The sequence below is a fragment of the Dunckerocampus dactyliophorus genome, chromosome 2 (assembly GCF_027744805.1).
Source record: "Dunckerocampus dactyliophorus isolate RoL2022-P2 chromosome 2, RoL_Ddac_1.1, whole genome shotgun sequence".
NCBI classification, from domain to species: domain Eukaryota; kingdom Metazoa; phylum Chordata; class Actinopteri; order Syngnathiformes; family Syngnathidae; genus Dunckerocampus; species Dunckerocampus dactyliophorus.
In genome coordinates, this window is record NC_072820.1 from 17,424,693 (window position 1) to 17,436,401 (window position 11,709).

An 11,709-nucleotide genomic window follows, 5' to 3' on the forward strand; every position below is an offset into this window, starting at 1 on the left:
AAGGGTTGGCTTTGCAGAATTATCTGTCTATTTGATTAAAAGGAGGGAAGTTTACTTCTTGACCTCAATAATATGGTAATGGTTTAATTTTATTTCAATATGCATACGAGTTACTATGGAATACATCACATAATTCAACAATTCACAGTTCTATCCATTTTCTATGCCGCTTCTTTTAGGGTCGCGGGGGTATGCTGGAGCCTATCTCAGCTGACTTGGGCGACAGGCGGGGTACACCCTGGACTGGTCGCCAGCCAATTGCAGGGCACATATAGACAAACAACCATTCACAGTCACATTCACACTCACATTCATAGAGTCTCCATTTAACCTAACATGCATGTTTTTGGATTGTGGGAGGAAACCGGAGTACTCGGAGAAAACGCACGCACGCACGGGGAGAACATGCAAACTCCACACAGAAAATGCCCAACGAGATCCAACCGCCAGACTGTGACTGTGTGGCCAACATGCTAACCACTAGACCACCGTGCGGCCCAATTCAAAGTTCCACATGTCCAAAAGGAGTAGGAAGGAGCAACGCTTATTTAATCCTTCCCAGGATAAATTTTATCATGTTAAGAAATGTCTGAGAGCCAGATGCAGTCATCAAAAGAGCCACATCTGGCTGCCGAGCCATAGGTTCCCTACCCCTGGGTTAGCGCTTAGTAAACTTTGCAGGTGTACTTAATTTTATGACCATCATATGAAATATTCTTGTTTTGTTATATAACGTCATACTGTACATGAACAATATTAGACTCGTCAGATGTCATATTATTTATTGATGAATGTCAACACACATTGGCTTACAATAAAGCAATAAATGAGGCTGCAAAACCCAAGTTCATGATTTTTTTCATGGCGGAGCTCTGAATACTTCAGTATATTAAGTACCAATCCTAAAAGGGTACTCACAATACCTTAACAACACAATAAATAAGACGGCATCACCTTCTTTTGGCCATCAAGTGCTATGTGTCTGTCCTCAGTCCACTTCACTGTCGCTGCTGTCATTCCGAGGCCACGCATTCTGGTCAGTGTCATTGAGCAGCTCCACCAGGAGTGAGACGAGCTCGCCGTCCTGGGCCTTGTGGGTGGCTATGTTCCTTGGGTTGCGGAGGTTGCGTTGAAGCATGGCCTGAATGGACATGCGCAGCTCCCACAGCATCTCCCATGTGTCAGCCACCAACTGGCAGCGCACCAGCGAGCGGCCCGGGAAAGACACCTCTACTGTGTCTCCACTCACTTCAACACAAAAAGATACATATTTAGGGGGAAATTGATGTGAGGATAGCGAACAAGCTCCACGTACCAGTCTCGGTGATATCACAATCTGTGAGCAACAGCAGGGCGAGTGGATGCACTGCTGACGAGTCCCGAATGAAAACTGAGCCGTTGGACTTGACAGCTCCAAAGAAAGTCAGCCATCGACTAGGCAGCTCCTCGTTTCCTCTAAAAACCCACAAAAATTCATTAGGGAACATCATATTTGGTTGGATTTTTCATTGTGAGCATGTCTCACCTGTTCACAGAGGAGCGGTGAAGCAGGACGTTGCCGCTGAGTGTACGGAACGACAGGCTGTTGGGACGGAAGCGCCCCCCTTTTGTCACAATGCCCCTCTTCACCTTGAAAGCAAATGATCTCTTTTAGCCAGTTTTTAAATCACTAAAGACTGGAAAAGTTGGGTATTTTGTGTTGTTAATCTTATATGACATCACAGTATAAGATGCTGTATTCTTCCAAGTCAGTATTTCTAAATTTGATTTGTTTTTTCTGGATTATTCAAATTTCACAAACAAATGTGATATAAGGAGTAGGTTCACTTTACAATAAGTCAAGATGTATTCCATTTATGATTGATTAGCTATGTCATTGTGCCTTTGCCAGGAATGGTTTTCTTCCAGTATCTAATTGGCCTTACAGTTGAGCAAAGCGCCACCTGTTGCTTTAGCATGCACGTGATCGCCTCCGTTTTAATTAAGAATACACCCATCCACAATACCAGAGCTCTGTTTGCTTTATGCAACCACACAAAAAGAACATCTGTGCTGTAATGTTGTCAGTAAACACAACTAGAGCAGAACTCTTATCACACATAACTTCAGGGTCGCTACATAATCATTGTTGTTGATTTTATATGTTGCTCTGATAAACTAATCTACAGGCAAGTATGATCATTTAGGGACCGATACATGAATTTTGCTGGTATGCCTTCAATGCCCTTTAAAAATGCCTGTCCATGTTCAGGACATAGCCCAAACTCTTCCATTCATATATGTCCTTCAAGATTTGAAGTTATTAAGTAGAATATGACTTGATTCAAAGAGGTTGGGGGTACCTGGATGAGGTTGGGATAGAGTCCCGCTAGCAGCACCGCTTTCAGGAGCTGTTCCTGCTCGCTGTTCTCATTGAGGAGCGAAGAGTGACGCTGACACTCGCTAGCATGGGACACAAGCTGAGCCTCGCGTAGGTTGTCGCTGAACTGAGAGATCAAGCCTGGGGCACAGAGCAACAGAAAGTGTAATGCAACCTGCAGTGTGTATGTGAGCGTGTGTGTGTGTGATAGCTTCCCACTAACCGTTGATGAACCTGAGGCTGGCCTTAGACAAGATGTGCTTTTCCAGATAGTCGTCCCTGTCCTCGCAGTCACCCTCTTGCTGAAGCTTCCTCCATCCCAACACGGCTCGACTGAACACCAAGTAGTCACTGAAGCTGGAGCTGCTCAGACTCACTTTGGCCTGACAAGAAGAAAAACAAGTTGTGTACTAGGCTATGTTCACATTGCAGGTCAATTCTGATTTTTTTGCTCATGTGTGACCTCTTTTCAATTAAACTTTTCAAATGCGACTCAGGCCTCATTCGTATGTAGATTTAAATCCCATATGTATCCAATCTACGCAGTCTGAACGGTCAGATCACATCTATCCGACTTATACATCTTCGGATAGGGATAAAACGTACTCACCGATGTAGGCAAAAGTTCTTCTTATCATCCAAAAATTATTTTGAAAAAGTGTCAGTAAAGTGGCTCATGGCAATGTCCCACCACTCCTTGCCCACCCGACATCCACCCACACGATCCTTGGAACAGACATCGCAGCAATTTCTCCACAATCTGCCATAGCCAGAATTCTTGTCCTTTTTCTTCTTAATCTTCTACGTGGAATCATTTCATTAAGAAAATATTGACTCCCATGTGAAACCCTTGAAATGGCCAAACGTGTTAAGGAGAGCATATGCTGCAGCAATGTTTACTTCTGTAAACACACAGCAATGTGTGTGAATTTATGCTTTTAAGCATGCACGTCACTTCCTGGACGCTTTGCATTCACATTGACAAGTTGCATTTTTTTGACCAACCACAAATTTTATTTATTTATTTATTTATTAAAATCGGATTTTCACAAAAATTCAGAATTGGGCATCATGTCCTGCGGTGTGAACATAATGGTGCCCCTGTGAGTGGCCTTTCAAGCAGCTCAGGGTGTTCCTACTTTTCTCCTCATGAATTTGAAGCAGCATAGAAAATGGATGGATGGATGATGGAATTTCTCTTAGAGATATCTACCTACCTGTCGACACTGTTTACAAGTTTGGATGTATCTTTATGCAACTCACCTTGGTGACCAGCGATCGGTTCTGCAGGCTGTTGTGAAAAGGATCCCTGGTCAAACAGGCAGCTATGGACAGCATAGGCAGGACGCACCTGAACATGGTGCTCAGGACCAGAACTTTGCCCAGACGCGGGTCACATGACATCAATGCCACACGCTCTCCTAAAGGAGTCAGAGTTTCTGACTTGTCAAGAACTCCTGCAGAAGAAACATTGGCATACATTAAAAAAAACCACATTTTGTGATTTTGTCCATTTCTAAACTGTGTTTTGGTTCACTTTAAACTGACTTAATGGTCAATTTTGGGAAAAAAAAAAAAAAGCTATTGTCGTAATTGTGTGTGTATGTATGTATGCATGTATGCGTGTGTGTATATACAGTCAAACCTGTCTTAGCGGCCACCTTTATAGAACGGCCACCTGCCTATAGCAGCCACTGAAAAATCCCCCGCAGCAAATTTACATGTTATAGACCCTGTGTATAGCAGTCACCTGTCCAACGCGGCCAGCGGCCACCCATTTTGTCTCCCTTGGTCAATATCTGACTGCATATAGCGGCCAAATTACCGCCTCAAGAAGCTTCATGCATGAAAAAGTTTTGTTTTTCAATCAGTGAAGCCGTCGTGTGTAGACTTTAATTACTGAGTCCTAGCTCAGTCACAATCATTCACAAGATCCACACAAACTGTCAGTTGTTCCACATAAAAAAGCAGTCTTCTTTTGAGCTTGCTATTTCCTGGTCAAACATGTAACTTTAAGAGCATTTGCATCAAAACATTACCGCAAATTAGGCTGGGAACAGGACGTGCTCCCAGCGACGCTACAATAAAAAAAAACAAAAAAAAAAACATACGCTAGCGTGCATGCGGCAGCGGGAGCAAAACTGAGTTCGGTTGTACTTAATTTAAGTATTTTAGAATGTACTCACGTTATTTTTCATCAATCCTCATCCACAAATCCATCAAAGTCCTCATCTTCTGTATTTGACACAAACAAAGCCGTCTTCTTTTCCGTTCGCTACTAGTCTGTTAACTTGTCAGTGTTATTCAGCTCCGAAGCAAGGAAGGAAACTTCTCCTGTTGCTTCTGCCAACTTTATTTACTGAACGCGGCCACCAGACAGCAGCTCAGAACACACACACATCTCTCAGCATCGTCTCTCCTTGCCTTGTGGGCAAGAAGACTTGCCCACAAGGCAAAGGTTAAACATGCCCCACTACATAGCTGTCCAGCCAATGCCTGTAAGAAATGACACCGTTTATTTCCTGGTGTGCACTGGTCAATACTGTAATGCCACTTGTTGTGGGGAAGGAGAGACTCACGTCACCGATGCACTTTAATGGCTTTATTAACAGCGGAGAACACTGCAGGACTTTACATCCACGCCAACATAAACACACTTCCCAACTCTCTCGAAATTCACAGCTAGCACTGAGCCTAGCTCTCCTGCTCGGGACGCCCACCATCAATTCCTGATGAACTAAAGCTGTAATGACACTTTGCTGTATAAAAAGTAAAATATTAAAAACAAGCGTAAGACATTATTAGCACAGCTTTGTTCTGTGGGTCGTGGATATATTCTATCAGTTATTATTAAGCCTCTAGCTTCCTTTTAGTAAGTAAAAACCTTGGCTATGATTGCACTACATTGTCATGTAGATCTACAAAGTACACTTGGAAGAACAAGAGGTGAATAAATGTATTGCAACTGATGTGAAACTGAAGAGGGGTAGAATTAAATAAGCTTTGCTTCTTCCTACTCCTTTTTGGACATGCAAAATTGTGAATTGTACTATGTGATGTGCTACTGTTTGACTCATGCATGTTCAGGATTAAAACCATGAACCATGATAATAACAAGCCTAGTAGTGCTGTACAGCTTTTATCCGCAGTCCGCAGTGCCCTCTACTGGTCAACATTAAAATTGGACGCCAACCTGTCTATAGCGGCCACTTTTGCAGACTCCCTCTAGTGGCCGCTATAGACAAGTTTGACTGTCTGTCTGTCTGTCTGTATATACTGTACATATTTTTTTACGTTTACCCTGAAAATGACGTACTAATTTAAATTACATTATTTTCAATTATAATATAAATCAGATGTGGACATTAATTACAGAAAACAAAACTGTTAGCACACAGAACACTCACCAATGTCTTGTAGATTTCGGACGGCGTCTGACACAGCTCCCTGGTCTGGGCTGTCCAACACTTGTGATAAAAAGTCTACAGCCTAAATGACACAGGCCACACACACACACACACACATTAGGACATTACTCAGTGTTCATGACAGAGAAGCAGACGAACAAAAATAAAGAAATAAATTAAAATGTACCTTGCATTTTGGACTGTGGATCTTGGCCTGAACCACCAAGCTCTCCAGGGGGATGCGCAAGATCTCTGGGATGGGGAAGATGGTCATGGAGTCCAGCTGTTTTCGTGGAAACAGATGGTACGACTGCCCTGGTTGACAGCGTCCTGCTCTTCCTTTTCTTTGAGTGACACTGGATCGAGATATCCACACGGTGTCCAGACAAGAGACCTGGCGAGTAATCAAGATGAGATGTTTCCCCAATGCACACTGCAGGGTCCATATAAAAAGCATGCTTGGATGTGTTTGGCATTGAAGAACCCCAAAAACATGTGCATTGAATGAAATTTTAAAAACACTGTACTTGTACAGCAACTGCAAGGCCTTACTTTAGTGCGTGGGTCGTAACGATGCTCTTTGTGTGTTCCTGCATCCACCACATGCACAATATCATCGATGGTGATGGAGGTCTCAGCTATGTTGGTGGCGAGGACAATTTTCCTCCTGCCCTCTTGGGGGCGCTGGAACACCGCCTGCTGATCTGCCACTGACAAACTAGAATGCACTGAAACAAAATGATGAATTTATGTGCCGCAAATAAAACGTGTGAAGCTTTGAAACTCCCCTCCACCCGCGCCACGGTCTATTAAATAGCTATGAATTGTTAAATCTCATTTATTTAGGCAGGCATTTGACAAAAGATGATTATAGGCATTTTGGATGTGATTACAGTATATTTATTTTGTTTTAGTTGCTCTTATTATATCTTATTCGATTTTACCCTGTTCTTATTTGTTTTTATTCTTGTGAAGCACCATTGGGATGTTGTAAGGTGCTATACAAAATAAACTTTGATAAATAAAATTTGATTTGATTTCATTTAATGATGGATTTGATGGATATTTGTGCTCTTACATGGTAGGATCAACTGAGAGCCTGAGGAAAAGTGCGGCTTCACATCGAGCATCTGTTGAACCATCTTAATGTCCTGCCAGCCGGGGAGGAAACACAACACAGCACCTACGGAAGGTCGATGAGAGGTTGTCATCTTAAATTTGAATTCAAGTGGGAAGCAAGAGACTTGTGAATTTGGTACCTGGTTGTCCATGTCTGTCAATGTGCTCAATGACATCAGCGACTAGATCCAGGTCGGGAGAGACCTCATCGCTTTGTGCAAACTCTACGCTTTTTTCAACAGGCACGGCGCGCCCCATCTCTCTTAGCAGGTCCTCCAGGTATCTGTCCTTCACTGGGTGCATGAATCCAGGTACCTTCACAATGGGACAGCCCCCAAAATAGTGAGCCAGCCGCTGGTTGTCTCCGGTGGCACTCATGAGCACCACACGCAAGTTAGGGTTCTTGTCCATGCTAGAGCGCAGAAGTGCCAGCAGGAGGTCCGTGTTGACATCGCGCTCGTGCACCTCGTCCACCACCACGTGGCTTATTCCCTTCAGGGCAGGGTTGGACTGCAGCTTCCTTAGCAGGATGCCAACAGTGAGGAAGAGCAAAGCTCCAGCGTTGTGTTCAGGTGGTCTGCTCTCGAGTCTCACCTATAGAGGGGGATTATTTTATATGTATATGTATATATATATATATATGTATATGTATATATATATATATATATATATATATATGTATATATATATGTATATATATATATATATATATATATATATATATATATATATATATATATATATACACACACACACACACACACACACACACACACACATACACACACACTGTATATATACGTATATATAACGCCATAGATGATCAGTTATGTGTACTGATTGTAGATTAACTGCATGCAAAATGGAGGGCTGTAGCTGATTCAGTGTCAACTAGTTTTCAATAGAAGAGTTGCACAAAAAAATAATTGGGGGAAAAAAAATTATGCCAATTAAAATAAAATTATAAAACAATAATTATTAAAAATAAAATATAATATTTATTCAATTACTTAATCATATTTACACATTTACTGTGACTCTCCTAAATTGGTCAAACAGGAAAATATCTTTGACACACAGTGGTGTGTTTGCCCCCTTAATAATTTCATATTTTTTTGCAAGTTAGTCACTTTAATGTTTCAGATCATCAAACAAAATTAAATATTACTAACACAACTAAACACAAAAAAATTCAAGCACTTTTTCCACATAGGGCCATGTAGGTTTGGATTTTTTTCTCCCTTAATAAAAACGTTTCATTTAAAAACTGCATTTTGTGTTCAGTTTGATGATCTGAAACATTTAAGTGTGACTACTGTATACACACACACACACACACATTATTTCTCCATTTAACAAGCAAAGCAATACTACTATTGTTCATTTTATAGATAATATTTTTTTTTTATTCAAGCACATAAAAACATGTGAAATCCCAATATTCAAATCATGCGGGGGACGTAGGTTAATACCTGATATCCCACAGAGTGTTTGAGAGCAGGACCCATCTCCTGGGCAACGCGATGGGCCACTGACACCGCGCTGATCCGGCGAGGTTGGGTCACCAGGATGTTGCACTGGGCGCCCTGCCCCACCATCACCCACTCCTCCAGGAGGAACCGTGGGATCCGCGTGGTTTTGCCGCATCCAGTTTCTCCGGCGATCACCACCACCCTGGAAGAACGAACAGCAGAGACAACGCGCTGCCGGTGGCTGTCGACCGGCAGCTCCACACTCAGGCTGGGGGAGGCTCTCCTCCATTCCTCCTGCAGGTAGTTGTTGAGGTATCGCTCCTCCTGCGGAGACCACGGCCTGTACGGCTTTCCTGTGATGGCGTCTAACGTCAAGTCTTCTTCCTCCTCTGCTACCTGCTGCTCTCTCTCATCCTCTTCCTCGCAGAGTTTCTGCACCTCTGCTTCTACTGGGTACTGTCATGAAGGAAACACAAAAACTTATTTTGTTACCCTGGCGGAACATTGGGGCTACTATGCCTTGCAGTGGAAATAAATAACTATCTCTAACTGACCTGTGTGAGATATTCTCTCATACGACCCTCTAGGTGGTCCGGGACTTGCACCTGTAGGGGGCGCCGCCCACTCTCTGCCGCCTCCCTCACCTTCTCCCGGTGATACTTGGCATGAGTCAGCGGATTGTTGTTCCCATCCAGCAACTGTAGTTCCTACACAAGACGACATTTGATGCACTTTACAGCACGAAGGAACAGCAAGACTCCTCACCTTCAGTTTCATGCAGGCGAGAGCCGCTGCCCGCTTCTCTGCTCCAGCCTTGTTGCTTGCTGTTGCTGTGAAAGTCATTTCCTGCGGCCAGTGCAGGGTCAGCTCACACCTTTTGAGCTTCCCTCCACTTGTCTTGAACTGTAACAGCTCCTGGCAACAATATGTAATGAGTAACACAGCATTCATAAGGAGCATGGTTTGCGAGCAATGTGACATACTTTGCTGCTGTTGGACCCCGTGGCCACCTGGACCACCCGTGTTAAGAGTGCTTTGGGAGAAGAGAAGAGAGAAAGTGCTTCAGTAACGTCAGACGTGTTTTCAGGGACAGGTGGCACCAGGTCTGGTCTGGAATCATGGACACAGTCAGTCCAAGGGTCCTCATCGATGTCGTAAAGGGATGACCTCACTCCTCTCCCTCTACTAGCTCTCCTTCTGGGGAGCTGATTATTTGGGCCGATTACACCCATTTCCTGTGCAACAACATGATAGTTAGTGACGATATAAGATTAACACTTTAACTAAAAAAAATCATACTTTTAGCTTGTGGCAGGCAGCAGCTGCAGCAAGTCTCTCTGCATCCACTTTCCTGGAGGCGTAACCTTCCTCCTCGATCTTGCAGGGCCACAGCACGGTAACAGTGGCTTTCTATGCAACAAGTACCATAACATGTAATACAGTAATACAACAGGAGTCTAGACAAGCTATGGGTAGTGTTCTTGCCTTGACACCGTCTTCCTCGGTGCAGGTGTACTGGATGAGCTGAGACAGGTCGTTGACTCCCAGTGAGCGAGCAAGGGTGTTGTTTAAAAGACATTTGGGATCCGGAAATTCATTCAGGAAGTTAGAGCTAGGGTTTCCTTCATAGTAAAAAACAAGTCATACGGACGTTATAAGGAAAAACAGTAGATGTTTTGACGCATGATGCCCTTGACAACCATAGCTGCAAAAGGATCTCAGCTAGGATATTCCTGTCACTCACCTCGTTTAGCTTGGAAATGCGACGTGCCATATTCCCGTAAGCTCCCGGTTTGTGTCCTACACCACCGCATGTCTCTGCCCCAGTTTGATGCCGCTTGTCCTCCCGTTTGAAGACATTTGCCAAGGCGACACAGTGCTCTCAATCGCACGAGTAAAACACCGGGTAGCGCCATCTTTGAACTACAATTTTTCTTCTTCTGCGGTGGTACAGCGACGGAGGTGATAACAGCGCCTCCTCTGGCAGGCGACAAGACTAACAACACATTATAAAGCTTCCACGTGGAGTTACAGTATTCTTAGCTTTTCCATTTCTACACAGTACAGTACGTATGCTTATATTTAATTTGTACACATAAGATGATTTGACTGACTAAATAAGAAGATTCAATTCAGGGAAAGTAAACATATGCGACAAAATGATGTGTACACATACGTAGCTCCACTAGATGTCAGCGTTGTAGTGAAGTAGTTCATGTCTATTACAGTCTGTTTACGCAAGTTATCTTAATGAAAAGCATATGAAGTCCCTACACCAGGGGTGTCCAACCTTTCTTCAAAAAATTAGGATGCAGGTACATGCTAAAACCAATGCAATGTAGGTCATAATATACTCTGCTAAAATAAACATGCAAAATATGTTATGCAGTAAAATACAATTAAAGAAAAACAGCCTTACATCTGTTGATAAAGCAAATAGTTTGTGAGGCCATTGTTAATTTTAATCTAGAATATGCCACAGACAAGGAAAAAACAAGCTGCAGGCCACAAATGGCCAACGCATTGAACTTTGGACACCAATGAGCTAGAGGTATTGTAAATCAATTTATAAAAGTTAAAAAAGCAGATTTGAACATTGTGCTATGAAAATTAACACAATATTAGGATGCGTAAACAGACAGACAAGATTATCTTAAATTGGATAAAAAGCAGAAAATACACATGAATCCAATTCAATTTGGTAGAAATTGAGTTAAAACTATAAACCTCATTTTTGAGGTGCATTTTTGTATCTTTTATTTGGTTTCACATTCATCAATGTTTCACTATTCACAAACGTTACAATTAGAAAGCAACATTTGATTACCTAAAGCAGTGGTTCTGACAGTTTTGACTCACAACACCACTTGAAAAATATTTTTCTTTGCAAGTACCACCCTTTTGCTACTTCCGCTTACTATCACAGTTGAGCTTCAATGTGGCTTCTACCAAATGTGCATTTGTCCGATTATATTTATTTTTAGTAAAAAAAACAAAAAAACTGGTGTGTACCACTAGGTGAAGCCTGTGTATCACTAGTGGTACTCATACCACAGTGTGACAGTGTGATTCTAACAAAAGCTTCAGCACTAAATTGAAATTAATTAGGATTTTCTTACAATTATTATTATTATTATTTTAATTATAAATGTCGTGTGATAAGTAAAAGTCCAATGTGCCTTGAGAATGACATGCTGTATTTCCTGGATAAATAAGGAAAGGAGCTCACACCTTGAAACATCTCATCACTTTTCCTCATGCGTCTGCTCCACTGGGGGTCCATGCATGAGAATCAAAGGGTCCGCCTCAGCTTTGACGTTATCTTCAGGATGGGCATTACCAAAGGCGTTGA

General features: G+C 42.6%; 1 protein-coding gene across 1 annotated transcript; it reads right to left on the minus strand.

Annotated features, from left to right (window-relative positions):
* Positions 1-320: 320 nt before the first annotated feature.
* Positions 321-10,306, minus strand: dhx30 (DEAH (Asp-Glu-Ala-His) box helicase 30). Its single transcript, XM_054767244.1, has 18 exons — positions 10,102-10,306; positions 9,843-9,979; positions 9,657-9,767; positions 9,341-9,592; positions 9,123-9,272; positions 8,912-9,064; positions 8,358-8,813; positions 7,026-7,479; positions 6,845-6,949; positions 6,319-6,494; positions 5,954-6,160; positions 5,767-5,848; positions 3,623-3,816; positions 2,583-2,742; positions 2,343-2,500; positions 1,526-1,629; positions 1,316-1,455; positions 321-1,248 (listed from the first exon to the last, which is right to left on the minus strand). The coding sequence occupies exons 1-18, from the start codon at positions 10,271-10,273 to the stop codon at positions 989-991; spliced, it is 3,471 nt and encodes a 1,156-aa protein (XP_054623219.1). The 5' UTR covers positions 10,274-10,306; the 3' UTR covers positions 321-988.
* Positions 10,307-11,709: the final 1,403 nt, after the last annotated feature.

What these genes read in the sequence shown, in the direction of transcription:
- dhx30 (XM_054767244.1), bottom strand. Translation starts at nt 10,273, where the DNA reads ATGGCGCTACCCGGTGTTTTACTCGTGCGATTGAGAGCACTGTGTCGC. An exon ending in TCGCCTGCATGAAACTGAAG is followed by an intron (nt 9,065 to 9,122) that starts GTGAGGAGTCTT and finishes CGTCTTGTGTAG; the next exon opens with GAACTACAGTTGCTGGATGG. An exon ending in AACACTCTGTGGGATATCAG is followed by an intron (nt 7,480 to 8,357) that starts GTATTAACCTAC and finishes CCCCCTCTATAG; the next exon opens with GTGAGACTCGAGAGCAGACC.